This window comes from Silurus meridionalis, chromosome 17 (genome assembly GCF_014805685.1).
Source record: "Silurus meridionalis isolate SWU-2019-XX chromosome 17, ASM1480568v1, whole genome shotgun sequence".
NCBI lineage: Eukaryota > Metazoa > Chordata > Actinopteri > Siluriformes > Siluridae > Silurus > Silurus meridionalis.
Window position 1 is genome coordinate 4144140 of NC_060900.1, and position 24842 is coordinate 4168981.

Here is a 24842-nt window from a genome sequence, read left to right on the forward strand (position 1 = left end):
CACTCAAAACACCTCAGACGACTCATTGCAGAATCGCCGTATGTCGAACGTACGTAATGTGAAATGTCTCTTTGGCAGATTTGTCCAGTTTGACACAGAATGTCATGCTCATTGTTCTAACTTACTGTCCATGATGAAATCGCAGACGTGGAAACAGAATCATCGTGGTCAGAATAGCACCAGTTACCACCATTAGTTTAGAATCTTTTTGGTACCACCTCATGTACTTTCTTTCGGCTTCTCCCATTAGGGGTCGTCACAGCGGATCCTCCGCATGTTTGATTTGGCACGTTTTTACACTGGATGCCCTTCCTAACCCAACCCTCCCCATTTATCCGGGCTTGGGACCGGCACTAAGAGTGGCTGGGGTTGGTTCCCTGACCGGGGATTGAACCCGGGCCGCAGTGGTGAGAGCGCCGCATCGTAACCACTAGACCACCTTGGTACCACCTCATGTACTATATGAAATGTGTAGCAGTAGTGAAACAGATGGCAGAAAAAAGGTCAGACTACAATGATACAATTATGCAAGTTATTGCACATGTAACAATTATTGAATTGTTAAATCATTGCATATACATTGCCAAAAATATTAACATCATATAAGTGTGGCATGAAAATCGACAATTCTATATCTATAAATTTAATTCGTCACCCATTTGTATCTATCATACAGTATCTGTTCAATAAAAGCTAAAGGTTCAGTCTCAAAATTAGGATTACACATAGAGTCGGTGAACAGAAGTGTTGTGTATTGAAGTTTGCTCAGCTGTGCGTGCACACACCAGACACACACAAAGAAACGGCGAGAAACAGGCGAATCCTTTGATACAACCACGTAACCAGCAGAAACCAAACCCAAATAAATCCAAGCTGTGGGCCTTTCCATGTAAGAGAATAAAACAAATTAATAAAAAGCATGCCTAAAAAGGTTTTTCATCGTTGTTGTTATTGCGGTGATTATTGTTCCTAACGTGATTACGCAAATTACCCACGAATTGTCGGATTTTTTGAGATTCCGCTTGCGGTCGAGAAAATTGGATTTCTCTCAAAGCGCCCTTGCTGACTCAGCTGTCTGCTCTAATACATTTAGGATCCCGTATCTGCTCCCGTCTCAGCTATTGCCGTTTGTCATGCTGCACAAAGTTGCTGCGTGATGCCTTCCAGACATCTCAGCGCACCGTATGAGTCATGTGTGACGCACACTTGAAAACTCGACCCTGAGCCTGAAATGCACCTCTGGTTTTCAATACCATCACTGGAATTAGAGCTAAAAATAAAAAAAATAATAAAAAACATCTGCTCCATAAAGCTCTTGCAGGGTCCGTAGAATTTAATAGTAACTGTCTCCGAGGGCACAGAGCGTAGCCCCCTAAAACTGTCCAAACGACACGGCCTTTTTGAACCCCTCATTCTAAAAATATGTGTTTAAGTGTGACTGGAAGAGTCATGGGAAATATCTGAACGCTGCACTTGCGGTAACTGTCATTTTATTACTCATGTTATAACACTCTATTTACATAAATCGGGGTTTAACGGCTCAGGCAATAGGATATTATAGACTGAAGTCACATATACGACATGGTGCATAATATACAATGGTTGGCCAGTTTATTAGGAACGCCTATACACCTGTTTATTCCTGCACTTTAAACCGATTGGCCAATAATACGGTAATGTTGCAAAGCATCGAATAATGACAACACAAATCGCATCGAACATCAGATACCGAAATGTAAGGGTTGATGAGTTCCCAGTAGCTCTCTGTGGCGTGATCATGATCCATAGGATCTATAGAAGATGCACAATGGTATTTCAGTAATAATGATAATTATCAGGCTATGATACGTCAAATCATCACTCTTTACAACCATAATGAACAGAAAAGCAACCCACGACTAGTCCGGATGGGCTAGACCACTTCTGTCATCCAGAAACAGGAATCTAGAGGCATCTATAATGGGCACGAGCTTACCGGATTGCTGCACAGCTGAAGATCGCCTTCTCTGGTATGTGTTTTGAAAAGATGAAAATAGTTTTATGCAAACTATAAAGTTATTCCGGAGCTGTCTATATCCATCTCTCTCCTTTTCTCTCTCTCTCTCTCTCTCTCTCTCTCTCTCTCTCTCTCTCTCTCTCTCTCTTTCATGGTCCTAAAAATGCAATCACACACCTCGGTGCCCAATAATCCGCCCGAACCGTATGATTGAATCCGCTCTATTTTATGATGTGATATAAGCTATTCGGCTCAATTTACATCCCAGACCTTTTAGGTCTCCATCTTAAAAGTCAAGAGATCGAGAGATTTAATGTCGTTGGCACCTTCTACTTGCTTAGCATTCCTGCCAACAAAGGTGATAAACGCGTTCGGACATAAATTTTGTGCCCGTTTTCTGTGCTGCTTGGCTGGCAATTGCAAACGTATTCCCTCCTTCCCAGAAGTTGTAACTCAGGGCAGGATAACTCTCATGACTCGATTATTACTAGTGTTATTGGTGAACATCTTCTGGATGATTCCACTGCCGATCGTACACTCACTACACGTCTTTCACCTGTGGCCTGGTTATACACACTCCTGATAGACCCTCTGGTGGACACTGGTGTAACTGCATATGTACTTCAAGACAATAAAGGAAATCAGACACACTTGTTCAGTGTTGCTTAATAAGGTTGATATTTCTCACTTGATACTACAACTCGATTCTCACACCCTGCTTCACCTTTATGTCTCTTACAAGAGAAAACACAACCAGAACTCTGTGTCAGTCTGTCTCTAGTTACATTATCGTCTCACCACTGTGAAATGATAAAAATGATTACATTCAGTGTAAAGGGTGCTCCTGCTTTGACTGGGATCTGAGTCCTTGGGATGGCTTAACAACAACAAACCAGATGCAAAGTGAGAAGCAATCTGGGAATCAGTTTAAATGCTTCTATGCAAAGTGATGCAAAGACACCACTCACTTTCGGTGGCCATAATGCCCTGAGCATGAACCCGGTTCCCACACATGTACATGCACAGAACAGTGTGTGCTACGTGTGTCCTGTGATTACCTAGTGCTTATTGGGTGCTCAATTTTTTTTCTTCCATTGATACTTGATTTGCGAAGTCGCTCTCACAGCCAGAAAACTATCATTATACTCTTATACACATAAATAGCCAATTTGGTTGAAAGTTTGTTGAAGCTTTTAACAAAAAATTTTTCACCTCCCAAACATTTCTGAATAGTGTAATACATAACCATATGATACACAACCATGATGATACGCAGTGCATATTCTATAATCAAAATGACTCATAATTCATCTTAAATTGTGACTTGAATATATATTCCTTATTCCAGCACACAAATATTGCTTTATTGTATTCAGTTGATTCATGATTTGCTCCCAGGAACATGCCAGTAGGTTTTTAATAAACAGATTGACTTTGTGTATACTGTATATGTATTTATATTTGTTTTTAGAGCCTTGTGATGAACTGGCATCTCCTCTAGGGCATATTTCAGCATCATGCCCAATAATCCTGAGAGAGCTCCATAGCCAGTAAGACTCTGATCAATAAAACGTATAGATTTGATGTTCAAATAACTTTAGAGTGTACATATCTGACCTTCTTTCTTGATATGCAGTGAAACTTCCATTCTAGACAATGCTACTAATGGCAATGACATTCATTTAATTATTTCAGGCATTAAGTAAACAACATTTTTTTTGTTCCTTATACAAGGGGGGTATCAGGTCCCATGGTGGTCTAGTGGTTAGGATGCGGCGCTCTCACCGCTGCGGCCCGGGTTCAATCCCCGGTCAGGGAACCAACCCCAGCCATTAGGGATGCACAAGCCTTAGTGCGGGTCCAAAGCCCGGATAAATGGGGAGGGTTGCGTTAGGAAGGGCATCCGGCATAAAAACATGTGCCAAATTAAACATGCGGATGATCCGCTGTGGCGACCCCTTAATGGGAGAAGCCGAAAGAAAGTTTATACAAGGGGGTATCTCAAAGTTTCATGACGAGCTCTGTTTACAAGAAAGTACTTCATTTATCTGCGTTTACACACTATCACCTTCAAAATAATCCCATTGCACAGCAATGCAGTGCTCCTAGCGATCCTGCAACTTCTGGAATGTTCCCAAAGTGTGTCGAGCACCTTCTGTGATTCGTGCTGGATCGCCACAATGGCACCGAAACAGCAATCTTCGAGCTGTATCTTCATCTTCTGGAAGGTTATGAGAGATCGATTTGTTTTTGGCGAGAAGCTCAGTTACAAAGCCTCCGATGTTTTTTTGGCACACTGATTTATAAAGGTCAGTGCTCCCTGTGACTGTGCGTGCAGCCTTGTGCTGCCATCTGGTGGCATGTTACAGAACATGTCTCGAACCTTTTCGACGCGACCTTGTATACAGTATGCATAAGCTTTATATTCAAAAGCCTGGTATACCTTCACTCAGTGATTCATTTATGTTCGGTAAGCATTTTATTCTGGTCAGAGTGACAGTAGATCAATCTGTTATTGATATACTCATCATTCCACCTAACTGATATTGGGACATGGAAAGAAAATGGAGTGACAATAAAAGGTGACACAAGAATTACTGAAATATTTTACTTTATTTCTATATTACTCATCATATCCCGTAAGAGCTCTGTATGAGATTTTAGTCACCACTATCCTTTTTTTTTTTTTTTTACACATTTTCACCACGTGTCATTCTCTTCCTCCTGTTGCATCAGCTAATCCGTTTCCCTCCTCAGGCTATCTATTGCTAACCTCTGCTGTCATAACCAATTCACTTCCCATATCATACAGGATAAGATGTGCTTCCTACATGGCACAATCATTGTTCAAGCGTTTGCACAATGAGCATCATATAGCATTAAACAACATGCTTGGGGAAGTCTGAGGTTTTCTATGGCAGGTGTTTGATTGTAATGTAAGAAGAATATTGAAACGATTGATATATGGTGTGTTTGTGTTTAGGTTGTGTTCCTTTATATCCATTTGGAATCAAATCCAGGGATTTTACCAAGAAACGTTTACATCTTTACCGCACCTGTCAGTTCCAGAATAAACATGTAAGTGCTCTCATTAGCTGGTATGTTTGGATAGTGAAATGCACCCAACTAAACCATAAGTAGCTTTACTTTGTATTGATTTGAATTCAGCCTTAAGGATAGGAAAAATATTGCAGACGAAACTTGCACCATAAAGATTCTGGTTCTGTTTTTAGGAGTTGACCTGGATTCGGCAAAAATCTAAAAAAGAAAAAAGAAATCCCCAACCATACTTGCAATGCCATCTGGCCAAAGCAATCAGAGCAAAGAGTTATTTCACAAATCAGCACACACACGTATCAGATATCAATGCAAGTATTAGCCAGCCATTAATCTGCATAGAAGCAGAAGAAGAATAGATTTTCCCCTCTTCCTTCTAAAAGATATTTCCTTTCTTTTTTCACTGTTTCATACATACAGCAGGGAAGGTTGAAGGCTAACACGTGCTTCCTCTGAGACGTGTAACACCAGACACCTGCCGCTTTTTCAATTGGTGCTCAATATAGCCTACTGCTATAGGGCAGTGTGAAAGCGCTATCTACCCTCTTCTGCATACACAAGCTCACAGATGATTGGCTGGTGTATCTGTGATTGAAAGGGAAGAGAGTGAAGGGTATCGCTTTCACTTTCTCCCAGCCATGAACAGCTGTGGCATCATCGGGATTGAACCTCAAGAACTCCTAGTGATGGGGCACCTATAATCTTCATCCATACTGCGTAAGGGTTCACTGCATGCTTTGATGATAATGAAGGCTATATCCATTGGAACATTTTGAAGAGACTCTCCATCTCTCTCTCTCTCTCTCTCTCTCTCTCTCTCTCTCTCTCTTGCTATATATAGTTCATCCCTCAATTGTGCTTCCAGGGACTTGAAAAAGGTAAAAAATGTATTACCAGAAGAATCAGTCAAATTTACAAAGGCTATAAAGCTTTCACTTCCAGCATAGATCATCACAGGTACCGAAACAAAAGTGCTATTCACGGAGGCCAAGCGAAAAAGAATGAAAACAACGAGCATCGCTGACAGAATGTGGTACATTTTTTTGCGCCAGAACAAGTAAACGCGAAGCAAACCGATCATCATTAATGGGAAGCAGTCAATCGATCATCCTGATGTCCTTCATCGTGTATAAACTGTTGCCTGTTCTCGATCTAAGGTAGCGGAAGTAATCTCTTGTGTCTGTTCAACGTGAACCTGCCAAGAAATTATTTTTCACTCTTTCCATTTGAAGCATTGAATTCTACATCAAACCTATACAGAACTAATCAACACATCATTTCATAAAGCATTCATCCTGCATACTGTTGGAAACCTTTTTGCTTTGCTGCAGTTCAAATTGTACCAGGCACCAGCACGCATGGTAATTTACACTGTAGGAAGTCTATTACTACCGTTGCCCACTTCACGCTGGTATCCTTATGAATGTTCAAGGTACTTATTCTTAAGCTTTATGGCCCAGTGTGTTCACTGCAACAGTTCTACATTAATGCCATGACTCATTACAGATGTGTGGTTCTTTCCCAAACTGTTAACACAAAGTTGGAGGCACACAAATCACTTGCACTAGGAGACCAAAACCTGTTCCAGCACGACACCAAGCCAGCTTCATGTAGATTCGGTTTAATTGAGTTGGAGTGGAAGATCTTAAGTGGCCTGATATAAAGTTTTGATTTTAACCATACTGAATTAACTCATTATTACGGACTTAACACATTTATATGGGCTTGTTTGTGTAATTCAGTTACCATTATTTTGTCTGTATAATTGTGTTATAACTGTTTAAAATTACCTTTGCATTTCAATTCCATATTCTAGCCAGATAGCATTCAATCCTATGAAGAGGTGGAGGTTGGACCTTGGACTTCTGGGTTGGTTGTGAGTTCAAATCTCAGCACTGTCAAGATGCCACTTTGGAGCAATGTTCTTACGCCTAATTGTAAGTCACTTCAACCAATGCTTATAAGAACATTTCATGTATTTCCCCTACGAATATGAGATATATCATCATGCACAACGTTCTCAAAATATTACTTGTGCTGAAGATATTTGCTGATGATAATCCATGGTGGACAGTAATGAAGTAAATGTAATTCGTTACTGTCCTTAAATAGCTTTTTTGCACAACTGTACTTCACTGAAGTATTTCCATTTGGGGAGACTTTTAGTGAAATATCTTACTTTTTACTCAACTACGTTTTGCGTAATCAGTCTTTCTTTTGTATTTATTTATGTGTGGATAAAATCTCAACTGGTCAAACACGCAGCACCAATCAGGGTAGAGCATGGGCTCTGCTATGAACTTGTTTTGGTTGAAAATTGTTGGTATCTACTTATCACCAACATCCAACATCCTCAGCAGAACATTTTGAGAGTGGTTTTGTTTTGAAGTAAAAGGTTTTGGCCTCATGGTGATTTTTATAGATATCAATCAGTGTTTCTTCTTCTTCTTTCGGCTTCTCCCATTAGGGGTCGCCACAGCGGATCATCCGTCTCCACAACCCCCTGTCCTCTACATCTGCCTCTGTCACACCAACCAACTGCATGTCTTCCTTCACCACATCCATGAACCTCCTCCTTGGCCTTCCTCTTTTCCTCCTTCCTGGTAGCTCCATCCTCAGCATTCTCCTACCGATATACCTCATGTCCCTCCTCTGCACATGTCCAAACATCTCAATCTCACCTCCCTCACCTTGTCTCCAAAACGTCCTACAAGAGCTGTCCCTCTAATAAACTTATTTCTAATCCTGTCCATCGTCGTCACTCCCAACGAAAACCTCAACATCTTCAGCTCTGCTACCTCCAGCTCCACCTCCTGTCTTTTACTCAATGCCACTGTCTCTAATCAATACAACATCGATATCAATGAGTGTTTGACCACTTAATATGATTCTATTAGTTGATTGTTGTGTTAAGAGTCACATTCGAGTCTTTTCACATAAACTGAGTTGATTAAGCAAAGAGTCTTGTGACAACAATGATAATAGGAACATTATAGCCATAATAAATCATAGTACTTTCGATACTTAAGTACATTTGAAAGCAAAAACTTTTGTACTTTTACTTAAGTGAAAGTTTAAAGAGAGCACTTTTACTTTTACTGGAGGAATATTTTACAGATTTAATCACTTTTTTAACTCAAATACGTGGTTTGTGTTCTTCGTCCACCACTGATGATGATAAGTAGTGAGATATAGTGAGATAAGAATGACGAGTCCATTGATGAATGATGTGTTCTACTAGATAGACGTGTCTTGAAAAATCTGCATAATCATAAACACTAGCAAGACGGCAGATGATGGCGTAAGCACAATTGGTACTGCAGTGTTAACTAATAGAAATAATAGAAATAATAAATGATGTGGTGGTGTGATTGGGTCCAGCATAAAGTGTAGTGACTTTTGGTGCTCTAAATTTTATTACTCTCCTATAACAGCGTATCCTCAGGTGTTTTTCTTTTCTTTTTTTTCCAATACACCAATTTGCTAACAATTAATTTACATAAATAAAATTATCTCATGTGGTGTTTGTGGCATAAATAGTTTAATCTTAATGGTATGAGGTTGGGTTTGTTTGTTGAAATTGATTGTTTGTCATCAGAAAGATAAAATTTGGTACACGGTTCAGTCATACAACTGTGTATGTAATAAATTTGATTTATCTATTACATATATATTATCCATATAAGTGACCAGACTAGATAGATAGATAGATAGATAGATAGATAGATAGATAGATAGATAGATAGATAGATAGATAGATAGATAGATAGATAGATAGATAGATAGATAGATAGTATTGTAGTGGAATGCACCCATGGATGGGATGTCAAGTCCATCACAAAGCATCAGACACACACATTTACACATAGGAGGAGAATTTATTATATCTCAACCAATCAGATGATTTAGAGCATTTGAGAAGAAACCAGAAAGCCTGAAGAAAACCCTGAGGTGTCACCAATATATAAATAGAACGAAATAAGGATTTTGGAGGCCTTGGTGTACGTCTTGAGGGGAGTATTTGGATGGGAGGGGGACATATTCCCAGGGGTCTTATGGAACAGTCTGGTGATCTCCATGAGGTATGACTTCCAAAACCGGCTAAAAAAATGTCACGTCACCGAGAGGCGTGCGCTGCCGCACGTGCGCTGCTTATCATGTTGCCAGATTGGACGCAAACCCTCTGTAGTGATGCAATATTTCATGGTTTGAAGTTCCAAAAAAATGGTCTGATTATTAAAAAAAAAAAAGAACAAAAACAGTATGTAACCTACTGCTACTTTTATTCAAGCGCCAACACCAAGATCTCTAGCTTTGTTTTTCAAGGGATGTTTTTTTTATTTTTAATGTCAGCTCCATGGGTTATCTGTTGGAGCTTCTGCTGATGTTGGATCGCTCCACAAAATGCCAGCGCGATAACAATTCAAATCATATGAATGACATCCAGTGGTGGACTTTTCGTTTTCTTTTTTTTCCCTCTTCAATGCATCCAGTGAAAAAATGTGAAAGCACAATGAAAAGGATTTACCTGCTAAATAAAACAAAAAGGATGTTGGAGGAAAAATCAAGTCACTCATTTGTTAAGCATAATAATGAAATATTTGAGCATGCATGGTGATAAAGATCAGACTGTCAGTAATGCAAATGGTCTATTTTGATAGAACTTCATATGACGAATGAATAAGGTGAATAAGGATCTAAATAAATGTTGGGGTGAATGAGGGGCTGCAGCTGTGCAATAAGAAAATGCATATTCAGCGTCCTCCAATGATGCACCAAAAGTCCAAATCCCGTGCATTTGTATCATGATAATGAAGGCAGACCAGAAAACAGCTTCCAAACCTCGTTTTTTGGCTAAAAACAACTTATATAAGATGACCAGAAGAGCTTCCCAAGAGTAGCAGGAAACATCTCAATCACATGGATGACAAGCAGGAGTCTACACGCGTTGCTTAACTGCCCTGTAAAGGGTTTTGAGGAAGAGGAAGGAGAGGGATGGAGAGTTGGGTGGTGGGGGTGGTGTGGTGGAAGAGGGTGGTGGGGTGAGGGGAAGGGGGTGCAAAAAGTTTCAGATGTGCATTTTAATGCCCGGATGCCGGGTTGTGATTGGGCTCTAGATGCTCGGGCATTGCTATATAAAGGGCGATCTGCACACGCACACGCACACACTCGCACGCGCGCACACACACACACACACACACACACATGCACAGAGCGCGCGCTGAGAGACAGAGAAAGAGAGAGCCTTGATAATTGCTGGATGCGCGACACGAATCCGGTCGGCGAAAAAAAAAATTAAAAAAAAAAATTCCGGTTCACCGATCTGCACGAGACCGAGCCTTCGTCCCTGTCGTTAAAGCGTGCATCCGTTGTCACATCTGCTAAATCCGCCGTGCACAACTCTCACCGGGAGGTAGAGGAGCACGACCCGTTTAATCCCTCTGAAATAAAAGAAGAGAATTCAGGGAAGCCTCAAGAGATGCCAAGAAGAAGCGGACTTTGGTTGCCGCTGCTGCCGCCGCTGCTACCGCTGCTCTTGCTCGTGCTACCGTTCGGGCTGCCGGTCGTCGCATCGGCGCACGAGCAGGAGGTGAACGAGTCGTACACGCCGCGGAGAGCGCGCGCCTCCGCCACCAACAGCCCCGGTAAGTAGCAGCAGCATCCTCATCCTCATCCTTAACCTCCTCATCCTCATCCTCCTCCTCCGCTCGCGGCGCTTCTTTTGGCGCTACACTGTGCGCCGAACATCCAAAGAGCTCAAGCCAATCAGTTGTTATTTGCACGCGCTGCTTGACATGATTACTAAATTTTCCACATGCACTCGAGTTTTTACTTGCAGCATAATCTAGAAGCATGCATCTTTTTTTGTGCACGCTTTATTACACCGCTGACTTGACCAAAATCATTTAGCTGAGTTGATCGGTGTTTTTTTTTTTTTGCATCAGCGCAATCAGAGATGCAGCGCGTGCTGTGAGACGTGCACCGTTAGATATAAGGGATGCGGTCCTGCACTTGTCTCATTTCAACATTGCACATAGCACAAAATCGATAGCAAGCACAGATTCGAGACATTTTTTTCCTGGCCTATAAAAGCCTTTACACTCCCCTCACCATCATCACCATCACCACCACCCTCCTTTCCCAGTCATTAAGCCGGCTTCAGTGTTTCTCCCTCCACATGCTGAAGGTGTCACGTTTGAAGCGCACCGATCAAAATCCGAGTTCTCCTTCAAACCTCTTAAAAAAAAAAGCCCTATAGCATGCACATAAATCATTTCTTTCTTGGTCTTTCTTTGTTTCCTCTGGGTGCTTATTTGACATCCTGCTCTCTAAACTTGGCATAAAAGTTGCAACAGTACCAAGCAACATGTGTTATTTAATAGGATGCATTCTGACATTGTGGAATAGTATCTTCTCGTCAAGATGCTGCTGAGTGCAAAAGCTCATTTCAGTGTGCAAGAGAAAACAGGGATGGAGCCATTACAGGGCATGGTTACAGTGAGGTCCAAATTGCATTCAAATGTCTCACAGATAATATAGTGCAATGCTGAGTGTCCTACATCACTTGCATTTTTTTTTAAATCATTATCTCAGTTTAAAACTCAGTTTGAGAAATATTTACGGTTTCTAAAGCCATCTGAGCAACCTGTTGATTTCTGATTTGCAATGCATTCAGCAGTTTTTTTGTGTTAATAATACACTTCATCATGCAAGTTGTATCGTACTGCAAGCTTGCAAGCAGCCTAAACAAACAATTTGAGGTTTCCATTTTACAAACAGTCAAACTCTTGTTGTCATTTGGTTTAAAGCGTCCATGCTCTAGGGGCTTTTTTTTGTCACAGCCTGTGAAATTCTTTCTTCCCATATCCCAGTGATGTTGATAAGCTGGGGTTTTAGGTGATGATAACTTTTGGCTGAAAAATGGCATCAATTTCCTCCACACTGGAACATAGTGCTTGATATATGCAGCTAGCTAGATAACAAGCCAGCAAGAAAAAGTAAGCTCAAGTCAGGAAACTCATCTGTGTCAATTCTTTAATGTAGCTCATTTACTGCGGTTTGCCATACCCTGACTTATTTGAGCTATATTTGAGTTGCACTCAGTTGCAAGCAGTAATTGGTAATACTGGACTGTCTTGGTTTCTGGAAATATCGAGGTAGCTTGCAAGCTAGTGGACCTTTACAGGTATGCGGTGGTCCATAAAAATATGAATGAAATACAGACAATAATTGTACTTCCTCATTCCTGCTCATTCGTACTGTATTTGATTGAGTGTAAAAGATTGTATCAGAGCTCGTCATCTTTCTCTTACGTATAAGAATTAGTATGCACTTGCTATTTTGTAATTTGCTTACTGAAGTTTGTGTCAAAGCGAGCCAGCTAGCGAGCCCACAGGAGTAAATACACACTCAGAATCATCAAACCGTTCACTAAGGAAATTCAATTTCATTGTGCTTAAGGACAAGTGCATTCCTACTGCTATCTCCACATACGGTGTAAGTGCTCGATCGTGTGATATGTTATACAGACTACTAAAGGAAGTAAAGGGAAGTGCGCTAAAATCAAATGGTTCAGTGTAATATCTCGTTGCTTTACTCAGCTGACTTGTTAACAAGCTCATATCGCTCTGTACATAGGGCAATATTTATATCACTCTGTACATAGTGAGAGGAATTCGAGCATGTGAGGAAATTCAGTAATTCTGGTGCCAAGGTCAAGAGAGTTCCTACTGAAAAATCTGCTTCAGGCATCAATATTTTTGCCTTCTGCATCAGATTACTCTGTGTTAACAAATATCTTAAATGTATATATATATATATATATATTTAGACATCTATATTGTATATGCACAACAGCGCCACTAATGGTCATGCACTGAATGAGCAAAAACGATGCTTTTTGGTTTGGCATGCTTCCCCAACAGATCTTATGATCTTATTACTTCTGACCAAAATGTTGTGAGTTCAAATCCCACCACCACTAAGCTCCCACTGCTGGGCCCTTGAGCAAGGCCCTTAATCCTCTAATGTATAAATGGGATAATTGTAAGTCGCTCTGGATAATGGTGTCTACTCAATGCCCTAAATGTAAATCTAATATGTGGCTGTAATGTCGGCCATACTGCAAGTAGCCAAGAGACCAATCATATGAGAATGTACCAGTTGGTGCTGGGAGTTTTTTGTGATTAACTGCTTCAGGTTTGTCAGGACAGGAAGTGATGCTCAACCATATAAAATGTGCAGTCATTTTTTGATGCAGAAGAATATGAAGGTCACAGGAGAACGAGCGATATTAGCGATATGAATGTGTTTATTCTGGGCAGAATAGGAGCTCCGAGTGCATGTGTCCTAGTCTGATTGCTGCCGCTGGGAAATAAGGTAACCTTTGTAGGGCAACCTTTGTCACCTCAGCGGTCGATTCATTATTCCTGCCAAGGCTTTAGCCCAATGGTAGCGTCATGCTGTTGACAGAATGCCTCTGTGTGGGTCGTGCAGGCAGAAAATGTCGCCAGATAACACAGTTCAACCTGCTTTCTCATAATGTCTTTGATGTAAAAAAATATATAAAATAAAATAAAATCAATGAACTGGATAACAATAGAGAAAACCTTGAATATAATGGACTTTGTGTGCCAGCTGACAAACCTGCGGGTCACTCGAACTTTCCCCGAGGAGGAAAAAAAATGACTTTAATGTCCAAAAACATATTAAATAGAAAGCAATTACCATGCAGTGACGCCAGCTTGGCAAGACGAATAAAGTGGATCTGTGTGCAGTGTGGGACATTCAGCTCTGCCGTGTCTCTGCTCAGGAAAACCTTTGTCAGGGCTCCACTTGGTATTTGCATAACTTCCTGTTGTACTTAGTTGCTAGGGGAGACATGTACTGACTCAGTGTTTTATAGACAAAGAGACAGTGGTGCTACAGTAAGCACTCAGAACTAAAATAGAGCGAACCTTCTTGCATCGAACGTACGAGCGCCACAAGGTACCACAATCGATGTCTTGTTACAGAAACGTGATCGTTTTGAGAAATCCATGTATAAAGCCCAATATTTTTTTTTTGCATAGATATCACTTTGTGAGGTTTTAAATGTACTATAGATATTCTTTTAAGACTATTCAAATATGTGCTGTAGGGAATGAGGTCATTCACTGATGATAAAAAAAAAGCCTGACATAATCTTGAGATTCTGCAAAGCAATCGAGTTCAGTTCAGGGTCATGAAGGCGAAATCTGAACAGGTAACTATGTACGTGCAGAATATAAAATATTTTTTTAAATCGTCAGGTTATACTGTTGTTATTGCAATGCTTGCCAAAAACATGACAGCGAGACACACGCCCAAAAAAAAAAAAAAGTGGAGCAAAGACAAAAAGGTTCATTGTCGACTCAAACTTGTCAGAACTCGTCGTCAGGGGCCTATGTACACATTGCGGGAGAGCAAGCCCACTTTTACTCAAGCCTCCTCGGTCATAATATATCCGAGCACATTGCTTGGGTTTCACGTTCGCACAATAAGAGCTCTATCTGGGGATCAACAAATCGATAGTTCACACCACTGTTTGGTGACTTTTTCGCTCCTGGGTGGCCTGACGAGGTCATAACACAAGGTTTACTCATCGTAACCGGAATGGTTCAAAGAAAGGAAACGCTAACATGTTTCCCTTACGGCTAACGTCACGCACCGCAGGTGTGGATGCATCATCAGATGAGGTCAGAGAGTTTCACTGAAACTAATGGCGCAGCATGGATGCAGGACACGAGTCCAACGATCGATTGGATAGTGACACCACTGTCAAATTTTGGGGTGATTGGTATCTTTTCCAATAAATGGAAAACATGCAGATCTGAAAGTACATTGTATTTTTTAGGTGAAGTGAGAAGGTTTTTGAGTGTTTGGAAATGATTTATGAAATACGATTTATGATATTTTTACCCCCTAAAACAACCAAATTCATTTTATAATACATATGTTACATGCAGAGCAGTGTATATTAATTAAGGAGTATACACACACACACTTGGTGCTTTCCTGTTATAGGAAAATGACATCATGATAGAGTGGCGTGCTGCAACCCTGTGAAGCCTTTTTCTTTCCAATATCCCGATTTTTCTCTTTTATACCACAGTGATATCCAAACAACTTTTTAGTAAAGAATGATGCATTGTTCTAATTGTCAATTACCATTCATCTTTTTTGAGACAGGTTGGACAACCTTGGCCTGTTGAATAAGCATCGATGAGCCATTTATAGGAACTTCATTTGCGATCTTGCGTACGTCTGACCCTATAGACAATGGACATATTCATCCTATGACATTCAGGGGCTTTCTGGTTATTTCATAAGTCTGCATTTCTGCCAGCTGCATTTATGCAACAACACACAACCTATTTTTTTTCCCGCTCCGATGCCCAAAACAATGGGTCTGATGCAACAGTAGTTTCTTTTTCACACACTAAACACATTCACACACACTCACATACACACACAAACACTCACACACACATACGCACGCACACACTGCTGCCATGAAAAACATCTTTAATGTGGGGTGGCACAGTGACCCAATACACTGTGCAAGTGTTTATAGTCCCTGGCACTGGAGCGTTGTAGGTGGTTTTGGCAAGCTCGCCTGTGGAGCTGAGCGTTATTGTCTTGTCACATGTGAGCGTAATGGAAGCAGCAGATCTTGTGCCAAATGCGACAGTCAGCAGAAAGCGATACCGTATGGCACGCATCCCCTTGCCGCCTCCCTGCTCATAAACCATTCTCTTCTTATGAGGGGCAAACTCAGGGCACACAGCACCCAGACTGCCTTAAAGCCCCCAGGAGGCTGGCTATTGGTATTTCCAGCACAGTAGGTCACAAATGTATTTCCAAGAACAGAAAACAACCACTGGTATACTCGTAAACCCGACTGCCAATGCTCAGTATATAGAGTAATTACTCGAAATTGTGCCCCAGCCTTATATATTTTAAAGTGCCAGTGGCCACTCAAGTGTGTTGTTATTTGTCATATTAGGTCTACACATGAAGAAATCTGGCTTGCAAGGGATAGAAATTCACATTGGATCATTTACAGTCTTAGCAAAGCTGCACTAATCAACGTGAATCCATAGTTTGTTCCCCGGTTGTAATTTAAAACATAATGAGAATGCGTCCTTTTAAGAACGTGTCCTTTTTTGTGGGTTTTTTTGCACAGTTTCCGCACAAAAAATCGTGTCTAACAATGTTGTTCCTATTGATTTGTGCAGCTTTCATGAGCACTTTGTACAGATCCTGGACTCAGTGGATCCGTGGAGTATAGGGTGTAATGTGGGAATACATGCTGGATTGGATGTTCATTGCAGTGCACTTATACTAATTTACACACTCATGCATGCTTATAAATTTAAATTGCCAATCCATCTACTGGCATGGTTTGGAAGATAGAAGGACACCAGAGAATCAGAAGGAAAGCAGAACATTAACCATTTTCCCACAGGCATGTACAGTATGACCCAAGATCAGGGCCAAACTGGGGCAACACTACCTTCAAGTACCTCCTCAAGCCTTTTCACCAAAGTTTTTTTCATGAATTACAATCTAAATTGTTCACATTAAACATTTCTCAGTATGGTAATCCTAAGGGTTTGGGTTAAAAGTATATCTCACTGTGTTAACTCTTTATTTGTTTGTTTTTACAGCGGATGTTGTGCGCTGTTTGAATAGTGCCCTCCAAGTGGGCTGTGGTGCCTTCGCTTGTCTGGAGAATTCCACGTGTGATACAGATGGAATGCATGACATCTGCAAGTCCTTTCTCTACAGTGCTGCTAAATTCGACACTCAGGTTTGTGTCATGTTTACATCGTATTAAGATTAAAACGGTGAAATTAACTGTGCCAGTATTTGCTGGTGGGGTATCCTAAGAAGCATGCGGTAATGATACATTAAATTGTCAAAAGATTTGGAAACTGTTCAACAATTATCTGGGGAATTTAAAGTTATGGGGAGGGGACTTGCATATTCTCTCTACAAAGACACTAGCCAATCTTTGAGTTCAATGAGTTCATATATGCGGAACCACCAGTTGGTAAAAGTCTGAATTGTCACCTTTGTAGGCAAGTGACTAAATTTGAGACAAAACAATTGGGAAATATATTGTCACACTTGCAATAATTCACCATCATCTTTCATATGACCTACCATTCCCTGCTTGGAAATCTTTCAAATCAGCTTTACTGTTTGGTCCATATTCCAGGGCAAGGCCTTTGTGAAGGAGAGCCTAAAGTGCATCGCCAATGGCATCACCTCCAAGGTCTTTCTCACTGTGCGCCGGTGTACCACTTTCCAGCGGATGATCTCGGAGGTTCAGGAGGAGTGCTATACCAAGTTGGATATCTGCACTGTGGCCAAGTCAAACCCAGAAGCCATTGCAGAGGTAGCAAAACTGCCCAGCCACTTCCCTAACAAGTAAGACCCCTCAACAAGCAATTCCTAAAGCATGAGAAAAAACGATTGTGTTTTCCTTCAGGTCACGAAAAACACATAGTATATAAGTATTTGTAAGAAAATCTGACCTTGGAAAACTGGTGTGACATACTGGTTCAGAATTTTTATCAAGACCAATGAAGCAATTGACAATACAGTATATCTGTTATAGATGTGGAGAACCAACTTTTAACTTCTTTTGTGTGTTTCATTTGCTGGTGTACTGAATAGTACACTATAGAAATATAACGGGATTTGAGTTGTTTCTGCAATCCAGGAGGGGGATACTGTATATATTGTACAAATGAACACACACTGGGATCATTTGACCACGTAGTGAATTCATTAATATTCTGAGCTGCTGTAACTTCTATATATATATACCATTTATGGGTTGCTTACTCGCAAGTGTTCATCACTGAAGAGCTGATCGGAAATCCCCACTCTTAAATCAATTTATTTGACTCACGCCTTTGGCAATGAACCTGACATGACACTGGGGTGAATGATGTGAATCAGAGTGCAACCACTGAGATAAACATGTCAGAACGACACTGTAGGTAAGTGATAGGTGCTGTTGCTGGTCTTTCCCTTTTTACAGAAGTCCAGTTTTGCATAATCCCTTTCCAGAACATCGTATACGTCAAAGGAGTGACATTTGTTGTAAATAGGCAGCGGAGACGTCAACCTGAGGAAGCATTCGATAACTAACATTATCTAGATTTGGCTTCCGCAGAACTTAATTCTTAAAAACACAAAGAAGCAGCCAGAAAACACGTCCATTTAACAAATCATGGGTTCAAGGTTTATGCAGGCAATCAGCATTAATAATAGTGATGGGAAGTTCGGATCATTTTAGTGACCTGAAATCTGTTTTAAGTTATTTAGTTTGTTTTGTTCCTTTGATCAGAAATAATATAAAATGTAACATTTTCAATAAGCAGATTCCCCAACATGTCTGTATACACAAACTTTGATTATAGTTCTAATAATGAAAATATGACAATGCGGTTAAGTACAAGTTATGATTAACAGAATGAGTAGCTCATATCTTTTGGTCCGGGTCTTTAGTTCTTTTGTCACGTGAAAAAAACTGTGAAAGACTCTGTGCAGCTGGGGATGGTTTGTCATCAACACCCTGGAAAACCATGAAATTACGGAATAAGAACAGGAACTTTGTGGATTTGGATTCTGACTGTATTTAATGTTAACAGTCTTCGGCATTGAGTCAGGACTACAGTTTGCATCTGATCACCATCACTGCACACCTCAACATCATTTAGCTGTAATAAATGGACATTCGGTGCAACCGAGATGAGGAGGGTTTCCTCTTGAGTCTGGTTCCTCTCAAGGTTTTTTCCTTATGCCGTTTAAGGGAGTTTTTCCTTCACCACAGTCGCCACTGGTTCGTTCATCAGGGACAAACTTACACATAAAGAACATCTTATTCATTCTTTATCACCACATTATCTGTGTGGAGCTGCTTTGAGACAATGTTAATTGTTAAAAGCGCTAAACAAATAAAAATGTATTGAATTGGATTAAAAAGAACGAACGACTCGGACGAAGCGTCAAGCGATGAACTACTCAATTCTACTCAATTGTACAAAACCTACAGACATTTTGCGACGCTTTCCTTATTCAGAAAATGACCAAATTACTCTAAGAGACTACTCGTTCTTCTGATTGACCTTAAAGACTCATTCAAAATGAACGAATTGTTTATGAATAACCCACTACACAAAGATGAGGATTTGCAAAGATTAGGCAAAGATTCAATCCCTGTGAACTGCTTAGAGTTAGGAACTAAATAGCAAAGATTTAAACATCCTCATTTCCTCATTATGCAACATAACAACATTAATGTGTAAAAATTGACGCAATGTTCTTAGTTAATAAGAAAACAACAACTCCATAATCCATTGGAGTCATGTGAGCTGACTTGCTAAACAAAGTCTAAACCCTCTGTTAGCTATCTGGCATTGTTAGCTCAGTTAATCAAATCTTGCCTTATCTGTTTTCACGTAAGTCACGATGTACATATCTAACCAAATGAGGTGAAAAACTTGAATCACAAACAGCAACATGTAAAAAGTGAAAAATTAAGTATGTATACATTTTTGTGTTTTGCCTGACGCTAATTCTGAGTTCTTATCACTTTTTAATGGACAAATTCAACCATACGTTTGGATTTAATGGCCACCCAGAGATCACTTTATGTTACAAATGCATATATAAAAAAACAGCAAAATATTCCAGTATTTAAGTGAGGTAAAAAATACAGCATTTTAATTTTATCATGTAAGGTTTGAGAGATGTTGTATCCATGCTGTTGCTTGGGCTCAGTGGGCTCAGAGTGTTCGGTGTCTCACTGCAGGTTTTATGGGAAGCTGCTGCAGAGTTTAATGGACTGCGACGAGGAAACGGTCGACCTGTTGAGGGTGAATCTGATGGCCCGGTTGGGGCCTGAGATTGCCATGCTCTTCCAGCTTCTTCAGAACAAGCCTTGCCCATCCACTGCTGTGCCCACTGGGGTGGAGACTCAAGGAGGATGGCACTGGCCCGCCAGTCCCCACCCACACAAGAACCAGCCTCATCTACGCAACAGGGACGCGGCCAATCTATTCAGCAAGAAACGCAACATGGACAACAGCTCTTAACAGCTCCCAGCCATGTTTCTTCTTCGTACCAAACCTAGAGGTTGTGCACAATTTTGCGAAACAAAAAAAAAACTAAACAAAACACATTAGTGGCTCAATCACCATCAGAGTGCAGGAATAATGTTAATTCTCTTGAACAGGAAAAAATGCACCTATAAGAAAATAGCTTGAATGTCAAACGTTTCTATTCATCGACTTTAGATTTCATTTGTATTGTCATAGGAAGGGACTAGTTTACCAGCTAAGCTTTTTTTTTTTTTTTTTTCCTATTTAGAAACAGACCTAAGCACAGATTAAGTCTCTTTTACAAGCTCAGTGTAAAATCTAAAAAAAAAAAATATTCAGGCCATTATGTAGTAAGTTCTTGGAGAGGTTTAAAAATTATATATATATATATATATATATATATATATATATATATATATATATATATATATATATATATAATTTTCATTAAAATTATCTAAAGTGAAAAAATCTGAAAATAATACCACCAATATAAAACCATTTATATATCTATACAACCAATATATCGTAAAAAAACAAAACAAACAAAAAAAAAAAAAAACAGGTTACAACAAAGAAAATATGTGTATATATACTGAATATATTGTTAATGTGAAATAGTTGGCATGTGCTATAAATATAAGAGTGTACTATTTATTTATTAACAGATATTTGACTATTTTTAGATGTTCAATTGCCACTAGATCTTAAAATTGCCACTAGCCTTTTATGTGAACGCTCACTCACTGGGTGAGAAATCTTTGGAAAAAAAAAAAAGAAAAAAAAAAAAGAAAGAAAGGATGAAAGAATGAAAATCTGCAGGAATTCATTATAAAAGACCAAAAATACGAAGATTTACTCCAGATGCCATATCTCATAGAGCCTGTGTGTGGTAACATTAGGTGTCATGAATAATTTTTTTTTTTACATAACTGATTAGAAATCTAAAGAAAGGTGATCATTTAGTAGATATTATTTTTTTATTAAAAAAAAAAATAAGGCAACATTTGTTGCTAACCCTCGAGTGCAATGCTAGTGTCACGTGTAAAAAAAAAAAGAAAAGCTGATTATAATATTACAGCCAGACGGGACAGATGAACAACTTGCTCCCTGGTTAATATGACGTACAGAGATATGGGGGTCAAGCACGCAAAATAAGTGCTGCGAAAACAAGCCAAGATGTCTATTTAAGAAAAGAGCCCTTTGGGTTTATTCCTATTTATTTTCCTACTATATTATTTAAGTGTTTATTTTATTGCATTTCTGTAGATATTCTGTCATAAGGCTGAGGCGTTTTTTCTTTTTTTTTCTATTTTCTTCGACATTTCTTTCTTTCTTTTTTTTTTTTTAGTACCAGCGGCATTACCGAGTGCCTGGTTTTTTTGGTTTTTTTTGTCTCTCTCTTTTCTCTTTCATTCTTTATTTTCTACATAAAATGCCATGTAATGACTCTGTGCTGGTCATGGGGGAACACGTTGGTCATTTGAGTCGGCTCAACTCCGCTGCGAGTGTTGTACGGGACCACTAGAAAAGACTAAAAGTAAAAAAAAAAAAAAAAAGGTGTTGCGAGCATTGCCACTTACTGTGTATTTTGTGCAGGGTCAACAATAGACTGTTGCTTAGAGTTATATTTTCAGCTTTAATAAAAAAAATCTGCCTGTGTTAGGAGGGGGAGAAAAAAAAACTATCAACATCCAGTATTTCAAAGCACCGCCGGTTTTATTTTGTATGTGAAGGGTTGGGTTTCAAGTTGTTCTACAGTACACCTACGGTTAGCACAAACAGTTCAGAAACTGGAACAGTCGCCGCAAAGTGTTTTCTGGAGCCATTCTTGACACTATGCAATGTACAATGTTTATGAAAAAAGGCCTTTTTTCCTCTCTGAGTGTTCATCCCGGGGGTGGAAGGGTAGATGTCTGTTTTTAAGTGCTTCATGGAGAAGTGAAGATAAACCAAGATTTGAGGAGGGAAGAGGAGATGGAGGGGGAGGGGAAACGAGTTGTTAAAGGCAAAGCTCGTGAAGACTTAAAGACTTTAAGGGTCGTATCTAATAAAACTGCCACCAAATCACTACGGCTATTTTTATTCTATCGGAGTACTTAGAAAGACGCCATTCAAGTAAAAAGGAAAACGAAGGCCGAGCTGTGAAACGCTTAGCTGTTAACGGCTCGACGGCGCCATTGTGGTTTTGTACCGATTGAGCAGTTTGATAGCACTAGGCCCAAAGATGACTCAAAAAACAAAGAGATCCCATCGAGGATGAAATGTTCCTTTTTGCTGACCCCCTTTCATTGCGATTTCATCTCAAGTCAGATCACAGATTTGACTTTTCATACGCAGAATGCTGCCAGACTTTATGTTGAGTTCAAGCTTAATAAAGTGTAGTCAGAATTATTATTTTTTTAACGTGATAAATCATCCAATCGCCAATCTATTTTGTTATTCTCGTCCGCAAAATTAATACTGGCAGTGGCAATGACTGTTTTTTCTTAAAACCAAATGATGTGCACATTGAAAATAAACTCACCAAACTATGCAATAATTCCTAGAAAGGGTTCATGCTTAAAAAGAAATTTCCACACGATAGCGGCCTGAGTAAAAGCAAGGGCCAGTCGACGTTGACTTTTAGACTACAGTAGAGCCTTTTACCTCCCCCCCTTATAAACGGCAATGTAACGCCCCAGTCCCCAGTCTCTCCCTGTTTCTTTCTCCCTGTTCATTTAAACTATCTGTGTGTATGTAGTTAGAGATTCATTCATATAATATAAGGCTTTATATGCACTTTTTCCTCGTTTCCATCTTATAGGACCACTAATAAAAGGGCATTGAAACAATCGAAACTCTTTTACCTTACGCAGGTTGGGGCTCAACGTTTCAACATTGAGCTAGAGAGACCATTATAGCTGTTGTATACTTGAGTAGCCAGGGATGTAGTGTGAGTGACTTGTGTACGAGAGCGAAAGTCTCTCCTTATGATTTTTTTTTTTCAGAGAATTAAGAACAATCTCTGCTAATGAAACTTCACCAAGGAACTTGCTGTACCAAACAGTTGCTGCTAAACCTATGTCGAACCCCTCTGTGTTATGTCTCTTTTAATTGTGCTTACCTTGAGAGAGTACAGTGTTGCTGCAAAGGAGCCAAAGGATTGTAACGCATGACGTGTATAAAGTCCGGGGTCTCATTTATCAGTGTGTGTATAGGAGCTCTTGAGGGGTGCAACAGAAAAGCATTCATGCTATCAGTGATTGGCGATGAAATTGAATCCAAGGGGTCAAAGAGAGCAAAACCGACGATGGCATTATAGTCTCTGTAATAGTCTCTATAATGATATGCGAGGAAGAGGCTGGACAGCATGCAATGCAAAATTGTTGTGACGAAAGGGAGCACATGCTCTCCTCATTCCTCTCAAGTTGACTTTAGTTTAGAATGTGTTCTTTAAGTTGCTTCTTGCATAAACACCACCAGTATTTGGTGAATTTTTTTAGCGATCAGCCATACTGTAGCCTCAAAATCATTGAAAGGTCATGTGAATAATGTGTTTCATTATATTCAGTCCGCAAAATTGATGAATTTGAATCAGGAAACCTGGAGAAGCGTCTGAGCGACTTTGACAAGGCTTAATTTTGATGGCTGGCTTCTCCAAAACATAAGCTCTAGTTACGCTATGCAGACCCGCTATTCCCTAATGGCCCTATCTTTATTCAGCATGCTAATGCATTCTGCCACACTCCAAAAACTGTTCAGGATTGGTTTGAGAAACATGACAAAGGATTCAGAGTCTTGACTTGGGCTAGAATTTTCCTCTAAAATCCCAGATTGAGAAGCCGCCATGCTGGACAAACAAGTGTACCCCATGGTGACTCTGCTTCTCTCCACCTAGAAGTTGTTCGGCCAACCTCTTGGTGCCAGATACTACAGCAAGACATTTCAGAGGTCTTGCTGAGTGCAAGTCTTGTCAGATCAAAGCCCTACACAATAGAAGTCAGGCAGTTATGGCTGATCCATGTATCTCATAACTGGACGTTGATAAGTCTTAAAATTTCTCTGCACACACATTCACACACATTTATATAAAGAAATCCCCCAAATATGGTTACCAACTTTCCTTCAAAAAGGTAATTTTATGGCATTGTGTGCAGTCAGTTGCTCTGATTTCCAGTTTGGGAAATTCCCACATTATTGTTGACCCTTTTTCACTGTTGTATTTGGGAAAATCGTAGGTTGGGAAATGCCAGACCTGTGTCCAATTTCCCAGTGAAATAAAACCGCACCAGTTAAACTTATTGACCCATTCAGTAATGATGTTCCCGCACACCTAAAAAACACGTTTCTCGTTGCACCAAGCTGCGATTTCCACCAGTTTTCTACCAACTGCATATGCACAAGTGATAAATGAGACTCCTGGTCATTATAGTACTAATGGTGCCACCATTCAACCATATTCATGGAAAGGGCGTGGCCCACCCACCAACCAGCCATTACACACACAACACACACACACACACACACACACACACACACACACACACACACACACACACACCACAAACCTGTGAGAGGGTTTGGGGGGTGGTGTTAAAAGGGTATTGTGCACCTACATGTATGATTTTTGTTTGGGTTTCTGCAGTGTAAATGTGGATGAGTTTGTA

At 40.0% G+C, this 24842-nt stretch overlaps 1 protein-coding gene across 1 annotated transcript; it reads left to right on the forward strand.

Moving 5' to 3' along the window:
- Window positions 1-10185: 10185 nt before the first annotated feature.
- Window positions 10186-20548, forward strand: stc1 (stanniocalcin 1). Its single transcript, XM_046871715.1, has 4 exons — window positions 10186-10698; window positions 16744-16886; window positions 17298-17509; window positions 19905-20548. Exons 1-4 carry the CDS (start codon window positions 10533-10535, stop codon window positions 20185-20187), a joined length of 804 nt encoding a protein of 267 aa, XP_046727671.1. The 5' UTR covers window positions 10186-10532; the 3' UTR covers window positions 20188-20548.
- Window positions 20549-24842: the final 4294 nt, after the last annotated feature.